Raw genomic sequence first — 14,705 nt, 5'->3', positions numbered from 1 at the left:
CTTCCTTCCTTCTCATCTTCCTTCCTTCCTTCCTTCCTTCCTCCCTTCCTCCCTCCCTCCCTCCCTCCCTCCCTCTCACTGGTTAGAATCCACTACAACTCGATCCCTTCTTGTGACCTTCGGACAAGCCAACTCAATGGGGGAAACCAGATTCACTTTACAACCGTTCTGCTACCTTAACCCCTGCGGAGATTCCCTTAACAACGAGGGCAAGCAAGTTCGTAAAATGGGTCGAAACTCCCCTAACAAAGTTCTCACTTGCCAATGGAGATTTGGGGCTCAGCTGTGATCGTAAGTCAAGGACTACCTGTGTCTGTACTACAGCTATCCTTCTACTTCTAGCTATCGCCACATCAAGGCTTTCTCAATGTTAAATCAATTTAAAGAGGCGTGGACTTCAACTCCCAGAATTCCCCAGCCAGTCAGAGGCGAACAACCTCACGACAGTGTTTCAGGGAGGTTGATGAAAGCAGATGACTCTCAGATCCCTCTAAATCCTGGAGCAGAATCTCCAACATCTTACCTGAAGTGGGTCTGGAGATACACCCAGTCCAATTTCGAAGATGACACCAAGAACATAAGAAGCTCTAGAACATCCACAATGGCTAGAATCCTTCAGGGCCAAGATGGAGGCATTGATATGGAGCAAACCATCCGTTCGTGACAGGTTTTGAGCAGCTGCCTCGAACAACCTGCGTCCGATTTTGAACGCTAGCTCCTTCTTGGGTTGGGCTACTAAAATAGTAAGACACAACTTATTATGACTGTATGACTATAACTTGTTGCTGGCAATCCTTATGATTTATATTGATATATTATATAATATATCATCATATATTATATGATATAATCATCAATTGTGTTGTAAATGTTGTACCTTGATGAACGTATCTTTTCTTTTATGTACACTGAGAGCATATGCACCAAGACAAATTCCTTGTGTGTCCAATCACACTTGGCCAATAAAATTCTATTCTATTCTATTCTATTATCAAGCCAGTGAGATGGTTTCTGCCCAAGTTTCTCCCACCAGCATGCCTTCATCTTCCAAGAATGTCTACAATCCATCAACCCTTCGTGGGTTGGTGGACATGTTTGGCCACGTCACAGGAGTGGCCATGAACTTGGCTATCTGTCACCTCAAAGAAGGGCCTTACCTTCTGGAAAACGTAGAATTGTGTCCTTCATATCTTCAAGCATGCTGTGATCTTCTCCTCTAAGTCCTTTCTCCCAGTCCAAAGCAACACACTTCAGAGAGCTCCTGTATTTGTTGCTCAGTTCCAAGTAATAGTTGTCAAGAGGGCCTGAGGAAAATTGCCATAAAAGAAAGAAGAAAATGGTTTTCTTAACAGAAGAATGGAGTTGGAAGGGACCTTGGAGGTCTTCTAGTCCAACCCCCTGCTCAGACAGGAGACCCTACACCAGAGGTCAGCAACCTGTGGCTCTGGAGCCGCATGTGGCTCTTTTACCCCTCTGCTGTGGCTCCCTGTCACTCAAAATATGCGTTACAACCGCCAATGTGCGACACCTGTCAGCATGCAATTTATTGAGCTTTTCAACCCCCGGTAGGCCAACCATGGATAAATCCAAGAAAAGAAAAGTTTCAGAAGAAAACAGAACATTTAATTCAACTACATGTGTTAGTTTTGTGGCCGCTCAAGAAATAGTCAGGCACGGGAAGGGTTTTGTGGCTCCCGGTGTTTTCTTTTCTGTGGGAAACGGGTCCAAATGGCTCTTTGAGTGTTTAAGGCTGCAGACCCCCTGCCCTACACCACTTCAGAGAAAGGCTTGTCCAATTTCTCCCGATGCCCGAAATTAGCCTGAATAAGAGTGTGATGAAATCAATGGTGATTACTTACACAGTTGATTTTCGTCAAAATATGTCAGTGAGAATCCGTGATTAGTTACTCCGCTCTGGATATTAGCTCGTTTCTGATAGTACATCTCAATTCTCTCTGAAATGTCTCTGTTGGGGAATGGATGAGAAAACTGGAAGGGGGGAAAAATAGTCTATTTAGATCACAGAGTTGGCAGTTTTAAAAAAAAGTAATTGTACATGTTCTCTGGGGAACACTGGCACTTTTTTTAAAAAATGGTTTCCGATCAACTAGACACAAGGACAGGTTTTTCCCCCTCCCCCCATGCCATCACTCTGCTCAACAACTAATTCCCACAACACTGTCAGACAATTTGGTCAGGCTGTATTACTTCTTCTACTTCTTCTTCATATTTATTGATTGATTAATTTATGATATATAATACAAAAATACAAAAGAAAATGGCAGGAAAATAGGGGAGGAAAAAGTGTAGAGCAGAAAGAAAGAGAGAGAGAGAAAGAAAGAAAGAAAGAAAGAAAGAAAGAAAGAAAGAAAGAAAGAAAGAAAGAAAGAAAAGGTGTTGACTTCCAGCTCCCTTTGGTGCAATAGAATAAGATAATAACATCAAACCTCAACTTTTAATTAGCCATTTCTATAACAACAAACCTATCTCATCGGTAAAACCCCAAAGTTTCAATTTTTCCCCCCACCCAAGCACAAAGTCCAGAAGTGGTTTCCAAGTAGAAACAAAGTAATTGTGGGTTTTTTTTTCTTTAATCAAGGTAGTCACTTTAACTCCATCAACTTTTGCAGCCATTCGTCCATTGTAGAAATTTAAGTACATTTTCATTTTTGCTCATAGAGTAATCTTGCTGTCATCAACATATATAACATCAAAGTTACAAATCCCCCCCCACTTTTCCCATTAAACCCAGAAGAAAAATTTCACAGACTTCAGAGGATAATTAGAACTGCAGAAAAAACCATGGCTACCAACCTGCCTTCCATGGAGGACCTGTATACTGCATGAATCAAGAAGAGGGCCGTGAAAATATCTACAGATCCCTCACATCCTGGACATAAACTGTTTCAACTCCTACCCTCAAAATGACGCTATAGAGCACTGCACACCAGAACAACTAGACACAAGAACAGTTTTTTCCCGAAGGCCATCACTCTGCTAAATAAATAATTCCCTCAATACTGTCAAACTATTCACTAAATCTGCACTACTATTAATCTTCTCATCGTTCCCATCACCCATCTCCTCCCACTTATGACAATATGACTGTAACCTTGTTGCTGGTATTCGTACAATTTGTATTGATATTGATTGTTTCCTGATTTCTTATTTGTACCCTATGTCTGTCATTAAGTGTTGTCCCTTATGATTCTTGATGAATGTATCTTTGCTTTTATGTACACTGAGAGCGTACGCACCAAGACAAATTCGTTGTGTGTCCAATCACACTTGGCCAATAAAAAATTCTGTTCTATTCTATTCTATTCTATTCTATTCTATTCTATTCTATTCTATTCTATTCTATTCCATTCCATTCCATTCAATTCAATTCCATATTTTCTATTCTATTCTATTCTATTCTATTCTATTCTATTCTATTCTATTCTATTCTATTCTATTCTAATTCTATTCTATTCTATTCTGTCTACCGAGTTATCAGAAACCACAACAATAAACAATGCTTGTCAAGTAGAGATTATTCTCCCTCTGCCTCTCCGTATTTCCATCCTTCATGTACTCACCCTTTTGGTCTCTAAATTGTTAAGACGGTAGTATTTCACTGATCCAAAATATCCTTTGATTCCTGACACGTATCCGCTGCCCCCCAAAACCAAGTACCCGTCAGTGTCATCGTAGTAGAAATCTTGCTGAAAACTAGAAAAGAAGACAAATCGTTGTTTTTAGATTTCCATTCTGAAAAGAGCCAAAGACAGAATGGTAAAGACAGAGAAACCCCATCCTGCATTGCAGCTCTGGAATGCTGCAGGATTGCACAATTAAATATTGGACGCTTGTCTGTAAGAGAAAACGTTTGTGAGATCACAATTTATTCATCCTGCAATAACACACGGCGGACGGGGGTGTCCCAACTGGACTAAATAATTACGGGCAGTCCTCCACCTACGACTGCAATCGAGCCAACAAATTTATGTTGTTAAGGGAGAAATCTGTTAAGCAGTGGTGGGATTCAAGTAATTTAACAACCGGTTCTCTGTCTAATGATTTCTTCCAATAACCAGTTTGCCAAACTGCTCAGAAAGTTAACAACCGGTTCTCCCGAAGTGGTGCGAACTGGCTGAATCCCATCACTGCTGTTAAGTGACTTTTGCCCCCATGTTACAACTTTTTGTGCAAATCCCTGGCAATTTTTAAATTAGGAACTTGTGTTGTGTTACTTTGCTTTCCCCGTGGACTAGGCTTGTCAGAAGGTCGCAAAAAAAACATAAGGGCTTTCGTTTCCACATAGAAACCGCTTCTTCTTCTTTTTTTAAAAAAAAACAACAAGTTTTTTTATTATTTTTTAAAAACAAAAACAAAGCATACAAATCTTTATTGAACAAGATATCAGTCGGGTACATACTTTAACATGTTTCAAATTTCACCTTCTCATTGTATCATTTATCCAATATTTTCCCCTCTTCAAATTTATAATAGCCCTTTTCTTTAAAAAACATTTGTTCCATCTCTTTGTTCTGGAAAATGTTTCGTCAAATCAAATTACTATATTTTTTGTCCCTTTTGTCGCCCCACCCTTCTTCCATTAAACAAAATACAACTCAATTATCTCTAATATTTATCGAAGACCTATAACCAAAAAATAAAATAAAAACAAGGTCAAATTGTCTCCTGGCTTAAATCTCAGCTTAATTAAAAAGGTCACCCATCACTTATTTATTTCAAAATCCCATTTCACATAGAAAAAAAATAAGAAAAGAAAAGAAAAGCCATTAAAAAAGTTAAAAACAAAAATCTCTCCTATCTTAATTCTCACCTTAATCGAAAAGTCACCCATCGCTTATTTATTTCAAAAGTCCCAATCCAAATAGTAAAAAGAACCTCACACAAAAATAAAATAGAAGTCTCTCCTGCTTTCACTCTCACCCTAATTTAAAGGTGAGATTTAAGCTTATATTTTCACTTATTTATTCCAAAATCCCTTCACACGGAAACCACTTCTGAACTTCTTGCTTGATGTGGAAAAGAATGTAATTTTGACTTGGGGTTTTACAGATCGGTTGGATAGATCTTTATAGAAATGACTTGTTCATATTATTACGGAAAAAATAAGAAGATGCGATTTGATGCTAATGCCTTATTCTACTGCAACAGGGAGAGTTACTGCATTTTCTTCTCTTTTCCCTAGCTTTCCTCACTTCTCTTTCCCCTTTTCCCTTCCCTCCTCACTGCTTTTGGGTTTTTTTTTTTACTTTTGTATTTTGTAGTTCATAATACTTAATAACTTAATTAAAAAATATGTTTGGGGAAAAAAAGAAGAAAGAAAGAAAGTTGCAAAACGAGATCACGTGATTCCGAGACATTACAACCGTCATTAATTGTGAGTCAGGTGTCAAGCATCAGATTGCAAGTCACAAAACCGTGGGGATGCTACAACGGTCGTAAGTGTGAAACACGGTCCTAGGTCAACTTTTTTTCACTGCCGTTGTAACTTTGAATGGTCAGTAAACCGACTGTCATAAGTCAAGGCATACCTCTACTTGGAAATAACACAAAGAAGAAGCAGTTTAAGAATGAAGGTGTATTAGCATTATGTTAGCAATCAATCCGTGGAACAGAAGTTGCCACCAGAAGTTGTGGACGCTTCATCACTGGAAGCTTTCAAGAAGAGAACTGGGGCTGCCCTCTGTCAGAAAATGGTGTAGGGTCTCCTGCTTGGGTGGGGGGTTGGACTAGATGACCTCCAAGGTCCCTTCCAATTCCGTTCATCTGAGATCTGAGATGTGATTTGAGACAAGTCCAAAACTGTGGATATCATCACTCAAAGGGCATTCTCTGCTCACCCCGAGTCTTACACGACAATGTAAATAAAATACTTTATCGGATACCGTGTTTTTCCTATTGAATGTAAAGTATCATATAAAGTTAAGTTTCAGTAACAAAGTCTGCAGCATTATCATAGGGACAATTATTTTCAAAGGCATGAAACAATACTACAATCGCTCTATAATTCTCCATAATCAAAGAAATGTAAAATATAAATAAGTAGGTGGGCTGAAGAAGAAAACTCAGTTATGTGCCACAAACATAACATCAAGACAGCATTCTGCACAAACCAAAAAATATCCACCATCCTAAGAAACCCCAAAGACAAAACTGAGTTAGAAAATCAAGGAGTATATGAAATCCCATGCACTGCCTGCCCCACCACATACATCGGACAAACCAACAGAAGAATAAGTGCACGCATTGAAGAACACAAGAACTCAGTCAAAAAAGAGGAACCAACTTTTTCCCTGGTCCAACACCTTAAAGCCACAGGACACGATATTGACTTTAAAAAGACCAGAACTATCGCCAAAACTGAACACTTTAACAACAGAATAATCAGAGAAGCCATCGAGATAGAAAAACGCCCACACAGCATGAACAAACGAGATGATACCTCCCGCCTACTAGCCATTTGGAAACCTGCCCTTATTGACAAACGAGTCCCTAACATGAGGAATGACACCAGACCCACACTCACGAGGTCCACACAGGATGTCACCACCACACATCCACCCAGAAAGCAGACCCAAACCCACACTGATCAGGAAGCACGACCAAGGACCAGAAGCCAGACTGCAGCTGCAACATTAGCCATTTCAAGCCCCTCCAATCCATACATACAGCAGACAGACACCCACTATGAAGATGTAGCACGACCACAAACACGAAGCCAAACAACAGCAATGCAGCTCACCAGCTCAAATCCCCCTGCAACTCAGACTAATCTGAGCACAACCAAGCCCCCACCCAAACAGGACACACCCCTAACCAATCAGAGCACCAAAAAAACCCCATCCAATCAGAGCACAGCCAAGCTCCCACCCAATCAGTTCAAACCCCCACTAGCAGTTAAAAAGGAAGAAACAGCTGCAATCACACATTGCTCCCAGAAGCATGAAGCTGAAGCCTGAAGATGACGAATGAGACTTTGTCAAAACGTCGCCAAGACACTTCCAATTTTACGCGGGAGAAAACCCGAATAACCAAAGACCTACATACAAACACCCGCGAAAACCTCAGAAAATATATATATATATATATATATATATATGTGTGTGTGTGTGTGTGTGTGTGTGTGTGTGTGTGTGTGTGTGTGTTTGTTTTCTGAGGTTTTTTGCGGGTGTTTGTCCCAGCGACAAGCCCCCACCCAGACAGGACACACCCCCATCCAATCAGAGCACAAAAAACCCGCATCCAATCAGAGCACAGCCAAGCTCGCACCCAATCAGTTCAAAGCTCCACTAGCAGTTAAAAAGGAAGAAACAACTGCGATCACACGTTGCTCCCAGAAGCACAAAGCTGAAGCCTGAAGATGACGAATGAGACTTCGTCGAAACATTGCCTAAATACTTCCAATCTTACACGGGAAAAGACCCGAACATACCAAAACCTGCATATATATATATATGTTTTCTGAGGTTTTCGCGGGTGATTTGCTCCCAGAAGCACGAAGCTGAAGCCTGAAGATGACAAATGAGACTTCGTTGAAACGTCGCCAAGACACTTCCAATTTTACGCGGGAGAAAACCCGAATAACCAAAGACCTACATATATATATATATATGTATATGTATATGTATATATATATATATATTTGTTTTCTGAGGTTTTCACGGGTGTTTGTATATAGGTCTTTGGTTGTTCGGGTTTTCTCCCGTGTAAATTGAGTTAGAAAATCAAGGAGTATATGAAATCCCATGCACCGCCTGCCCCACCACATACATTGGACAAACCAACAGAAGAATAAGTGCACGCATTGAAGAACACAAGAACTCATTCAAAAAAGAGGAACCAACTTCTTCCCTGGTCCAACACTTTAAAGTCACAGGACACGATATTGACTTTAAAAAGACCAGAACTATCGCCAAAACTGAACACTTTAACAACAGAATAATCAGAGAAGCCATTGAGATAGAAAAACGCCCACACAGCATGAACAAACGAGATGACACCTCCCGCCTACCAGCCATTTGAAACCCGCCCTTATTGACAAACGAGTCCCTAACACGAGGAATGACACCAGACCCACACTCAAGGTCCACACAGGATGTCACCACCGCATCCACCCAGAAAGCAGACCCAAACCCACACTGATCATGAAGCACGACCAAGGACCAGAAGCCAGACCGCAGCTGCAACATTAGCCAATTCAAACCCCTCCATTCATGCAGCAGACTGACACCCACTATGAAGATGTAGCACGACCACAAAGCCAAACAACAGCTATGCAGCTCACCAGCTCAAATCCCCTGCAGCACAGACTAGACTGAGCACAACCAAGCCCCACCAACACAGGACACCCCAGCCAATCAGAGCACAGAAAAAACCATCCAATCAGAGCACAGCCAAGCTCCCACCCAATCAGTTCAAACCCCACTAGCAGTTAAAAGGAAGAAACAGCTGCGATCACACATCTCACATTCACTAGACTGAAGCCTGAAGATGACGAATGAGACTCAATAGAACAACGCCAAGACACTTCCAACGGAGAAAACCCGAACAACCAAAGACCTATATACAGCAACACATGAAACAAACAGTGCATAACATCTCAGATAGGATCCTCACCAAAGCTGAAACCGATGTCCTTTCCAAAGGATTCAACTTTGCAGTCACTCCCAAATACATCCCCACTGAGGCCATCATATGGAGTTGAAACCAGCCTGACCAAAATCAACCCCGATGACGCTAACAAAATCAGACTCGAAATCACCAACATCCTCTGCAGCAGCAAGCCACCCAAAAGCAACTTACCCAAAGAGGAACAGACAGCACTACTTAACCTGAAAAAAGATACCAGCATAATAATCCTACCAGCAGACAAGGGCAACGCCACGGTGGTTATGAACACATCTGACTACCAAACCAAATTAACCAACCTACTCCAAGACCCTGCATACAAGCCCCTAAAAACAGACCCCACCACCTACCTAGAAAAACCACTAGATCCAAAATAAAAGCCTCCCCATCAGCGAAGAAATCCAACAAAGAATCATTCCCAGAGAGAAATCATCCAGATGCCCTAAGCTCTACGGCCTCCCAAGATACACAAAGAAGGAACCCCCACTCAGACCCATAGTCAGCTCCATAGGCTCACCTCTACAAAACCTAGCCAAATTTCTCGCCAAACAACTACAGCCCTATGCAGAATCCATCGCCTCACACGTAAAAAACTCATTCCAGTTCATAGAGATCATAAAGAAACAAAACTTACAGCCCAGCGACCTACTCGTGAGCTTTGATGTCATATCCCTCTTCACCCAAGTGCCAATCAAAGAAGACTTGACAGCTATCCAAAACAAATATAACCCCCCAAGCACATACTAGATCTGACCAACCACTGCCTATCCAACACATACTTCATCTATAACGGACAAAAATACAAACAAATAGAAGGCGCACCCATGGGATCACCCCTCTCACCTGTCATTGCCAACCTCTACATGGAACACTTTGAAACCCAAGCACTAGAAAAATCTGATCACAAACCCAAACTCTGGCTCAGATACGTAGACGACACCTTCATAATCTGGCCACACGGGAAAGAAAAACTTGAAAACTTCCTCACACACCTCAATAGCCTACACCCTAAAATACAGTTCACCATGGAAACAGAAGTTAACAACCAACTTCCCTTCCTAGATGTCTTAGTCTACAAGAAACCCAATGGCTCCCTAGGACACACCATCTACCAGAAGAAAACACACACAAACCGCTATCTGCATGCACTCTCACACCACCACCCAGCACAGATCAACTCCGTAGCCAAGACACTCATCTCTAGAACAAAATGCTTAGCTGACGAACAACACCTAAAAACCGAACTACACACTCTCACAAACGTACTAACATCCAATGGATTCCAGAGAAATAAAATTACCAAACTAATCCAAAAAGAACCCCCCACTAAAACCCAAGACAGAGAGCAAGAAAATGGCACAGCCCTCCTCCCATATATAAAAGGCACCACAGACAGAATCAGCAAGATCCTCCACAAACATAACATCAAGACAGCATTCTGCACAAACCAAAAAATATCCACCATCCTAAGAAACCCCAAAGACAAAATTGAGTTAGAAAATCAAGGAGTATATGAAATCCCATGCACCGCCTGCCCCACCACATACATTGGACAAACCAACAGAAGAATAAGTGCACGATTGAAGAACACAAGAACTCATTCAAAAAGAGGAACTAACTTCTTCCTGGTCCAACACTTTAAAGTCACAGGACACGATATTGACTTTAAAAAGACCAGAACTATCGCCAAAACTGAACACTTTAACAACAGAATAATCAGAGAAGCCATCGAGATAGAAAACGCCCACACAGCATGAACAAACGAGATGATACCTCCGCCTACCAGCCATTTGGAAACCTGCCCTTATTGACAAACGTGTCCCTAACACGAGGAATGACACCAGACCCACACTCTGGCTCAGATACGTGACGACACCTTCATAATCTGGCCACACGGGAAAGAAAACTTGAAAACTTCCTCACACACCTCAATAGCCTACACCCTAAAATACAGTTCACCATGGAAACAGAAGTTAACAACCAACTTCCTTCCTAGATGTCTTAGTCTACAAGAAACCCAATGGCTCCCTAGGACACACCATCTACCAGAAGAAAACACACACAAACCGCTATCTGCATGCACTCTCACACCACCACCCAGCACAGATCAACTCCGTAGCCAAGACACTCATCTCTAGAACAAAATGCTTAGCTGACGAACAACACCTAAAACCGAACTACACACTCTCACAAACGTACTAACATCCAATGGATTCCAGAGAAATAAAATTACCAAACTAATCCAAAAGAACCCCCACTAAAACCCAAGACAGAGAGCAAGAAAATGGCACAGCCCTCCTCCCATATATAAAAGGCACCACAGACAGAATCAGCAAGATCCTCCACAAACATAACATCAAGACAGCATTCTGCACAAACCAAAAATATCCACCATCCTAAGAAACCCCAAAGACAAAATTGAGTTAGAAAATCAAGGAGTATATGAAATCCCATGCACCGCCTGCCCCACCACATACATTGGACAAACCAACAGAAGAATAAGTGCACGATTGAAGAACACAAGAACTCATTCAAAAAGAGGAACCAACTTCTTCCTGGTCCAACACTTTAAAGTCACAGGACACGATATTGACTTTAAAAAGACCAGAACTATCGCCAAAACTGAACACTTTAACAACAGAATAATCAGAGAAGCCATCGAGATAGAAAAACGCCCACACAGCATGAACAAACGAGATGATACCTCCCGCCTACCAGCCATTTGGAAACCTGCCCTTATTGACAAACGTGTCCCTAACACGAGGAATGACACCAGACCCACACTCACGAGGTCCACACAGGATGTCACCACCACACATCCACCCAGAAAGCACACCCAAACCCACACTGATCAGGAAGCACGACCAAGGACCAGAAGCCAGACCGCAGCTGCAACATTAGCCACTTCAAACCCCTCCAATCCATACATGCAGCAGACTGACACCCACTACGAAGATGTAGCGCGACCACGAACACGAAGCCAAACAGCAGCAGTGCAGCTCACCAGCTCAAATCCCCTGCAGCACAGATTAGACTGAGCACAACCAAGCCCCCACCAACACAGGACACACCCCAGCCAATCAGAGCACAGAAAACCCCATCCAATCAGAGCACAGCCAAGCTCCCACCCAATCAGTTCAAACCCCACTAGCAGTTAAAAGGAAGAAACAGCTGCGATCACACATTGCTCGCAAGCTGAAGCCTGAAGATGACGAATGAGACTTCACGAAACGTCCAAGACACTTCCAATTTTACACGGAGAAAACCCAACAACCAAAGACCTATATACAAACACCGTGAAAACCTCAGAAAACAAATATTGCACCTCTACGGGAGGAAATCCACCATCTGACCAGGACCTATGAAAACTAGAAGTCCAAAGAGCTTCCATTTTATGTGACCTCGCATTCCTACGAAACTGCTGATGAAAATTTAATCCCCAAATGCTTCCAATTGAAATTCCACTCCAACTCTGCAGCCACCAAACGATCCTAAAAAGAACAGAATTGGCCTTAATCAGAAATGAACTTCACACAAAAGATTCCTCCTAGATCAAATCAACAAAGATCTCCTCACACTTCACCTCAAACTCAGCAACAAGATGCACCCGCACTTTGGGACAAATCCAAACAACTTGCCGCCTGAGAGCCAAACACAGACCACCCTCAAGACAGACACGCACACCAACAAACTCAAGACTACAAGAACGCCAGAAACAAACCCTCCACCCTCACAGCAACACATGAAACAAACAGTGCATAACATCTCAGATAGGATCCTCACCAAAGCTGAAACCGATGTCCTTTCCAAAGGATTCAACTTTGCAGTCACTCCCAAATACATCCCCACTGAGACCATTATATGCGGAGTTGAAACCAGCCTGACCAAAATCAACCCCGATGACGCTAACAAAATCAGACTCGAAATCACCAACATCCTCTGCAGCAGCAAGCCACCCAAAAGCAACTTACCCAAAGAGGAACAGACAGCACTACTTAACCTGAAAAAAGATACCAGCATAATAATCCTACCAGCAGACAAGGGCAACGCCACGGTGGTTATGAACACATCTGACTACCAAACCAAATTAACCAACCTACTCCAAGACCCTGCATACAAGCCCCTAAAAACAGACCCCACCACCTACCTAGAAAAAACCACTAGATCCAAAATAAAAGCCTCCCCCATCAGCGAAGAAATCCAACAAAGAATCATTCCCAGAGAGAAATCATCCAGATGCCCTAAGCTTTACGGCCTCCCCAAGATACACAAAGAAGGAACCCCACTTAGACCCATAGTCAGCTCCATAGGCTCACCTCTACAAAACCTAGCCAAATTTTTCGCTAAACAACTACAGCCCTATGCAGAATCCATTGCCTCACACGTAAAAAACTCATTCCAGTTCATAGAGATCATAAAGAAACAAAACTTACAGCCCAGCGACCTACTCGTGAGCTTTGATGTCATATCCCTCTTCACCCAAGTGCCAATCAAAGAAGCCTTGACAGCTATCCAAAACAAATATAACCCCCAAGCACATACTAGATCTGACCAACCACTGCCTATCCAACACATACTTCATCTATAACGGACAAAAATACAAACAAATAGAAGGCGCACCCATGGGATCAGCCCTCTCACCTGTCATTGCCAACCTGTACATGGAACACTTTGAAACCCAAGCACTAGAAAAATCTGATCACAAACCCAAACTCTGGCTCAGATAGGTAGAGGACACCTTCATAATCTGGCCACACGGGAAAGAAAACTTGAAAACTTCCTCACACACCTCAATAGCCTACACCCCAAAATACAGTTCACCATGGAAACAGAAGTTAACAACCAACTTCCCTTCCTAGATGTCTTAGTCTACAAGAAACCCAATGGCTCCCTAGGACACACCATCTACCAGAAGAAAACACACACAAACCGCTATCTGCATGCACTCTCACACCACCACCCAGCACAGACCAACTCCGTAGCCAAGACACTCATCTCTAGAACAAAATGCTTAGCTGACGAACAACACCTAAAAACCGAACTACACACTCTCACAAACGTACTAACATCCAATGGATTCCAGAGAAATAAGATTACCAAACTAATCCAAAAAGAACCCCCACTAAAACCCAAGACAGAGAGCAAGAAAATGGCACAGCCCTCCTCCCATATATAAAAGGCACCACAGACAGAATCAGCAAGATCCTCCACAAACATAACATCAAGACACCATTCTGCACAAACCACAAAATATCCACCATCCTAAGAAACCCCAAAGACAAAATTGAGTTAGAAAATCAAGGAGTATATGAAATCCCATGCACCGCCTGCCCCACCACATACATTGGACAAACCAACAGAAGAATAAGTGCGCATTGAAGAACACAAGAACTCATTCAAAAGAGGAACCAACTTCTTCCTGGTCCAACACTTTAAAGTCACAGGACACGATATTGACTTTAAAAGACCAGAACTATCGCCAAAACTGAACACTTTAACAACAGAATAATCAGAGAAGCCATCGAGATAGAAAACGCCCACACAGCATGAACAAGCGAGATGATACCTCCGCCTACCAGCCATTTGAAACCTGCCCTTATTGACAAACGTGTCCCTAACACGAGGAATGACACCAGACCCACACTCACGAGGTCCACACAGGATGTCACCACCACACATCCACCCAGAAAGCACACCCAAACCCACACTGATCAGGAAGCACGACCAAGGACCAGAAGCCAGACCGCAGCTGCAACATTAGCCACTTCAAACCCCTCCAATCCATACATGCAGCAGACTGACACCCACTACGAAGATGTAGCACGACCACGAACACGAAGCCAAACAGCAGCAGTGCAGCTCACCAGCTCAAATCCCCCTGCAGCACAGATTAGACTGAGCACAACCAAGCCCCCACCAACACAGGACACACCCCCAGCCAATCAGAGCACAGAAAAACCCCATCCAATCAGAGCACAGCCAAGCTCCCACCCAATCAGTTCAAACCCCACTAGCAGTTAAAAGGAAGAAACAGCTGCGATCACATTGCTCCCAGAAAC

General features: G+C 42.6%; 1 protein-coding gene across 2 annotated transcripts in view; it reads right to left on the bottom strand.

Moving 5' to 3' along the window:
* The window catches only part of SEL1L3 (SEL1L family member 3), a 50,534-nt gene that overhangs the window by 26,020 nt on the left and 9,809 nt on the right, over nucleotides 1-14,705 (bottom strand). For both annotated transcript variants that reach the window (XM_058193210.1, XM_058193211.1), the window contains exons 6-9: nucleotides 3,582-3,714; nucleotides 1,860-1,989; nucleotides 1,158-1,304; nucleotides 524-735 (exon numbers count right to left, since the gene is read on the bottom strand). In XM_058193210.1, the coding sequence (XP_058049193.1) occupies nucleotides 524-735; nucleotides 1,158-1,304; nucleotides 1,860-1,989; nucleotides 3,582-3,714 (622 nt within the window). The remainder of the gene's footprint in view (nucleotides 1-523; nucleotides 736-1,157; nucleotides 1,305-1,859; nucleotides 1,990-3,581; nucleotides 3,715-14,705) is intronic.

Source organism: Ahaetulla prasina, chromosome 8, assembly GCF_028640845.1.
Source record: "Ahaetulla prasina isolate Xishuangbanna chromosome 8, ASM2864084v1, whole genome shotgun sequence".
Classification (NCBI taxonomy): Eukaryota; Metazoa; Chordata; class Lepidosauria; order Squamata; family Colubridae; genus Ahaetulla; species Ahaetulla prasina.
This window is presented reverse-complemented; position numbering and strand designations above follow the sequence as displayed.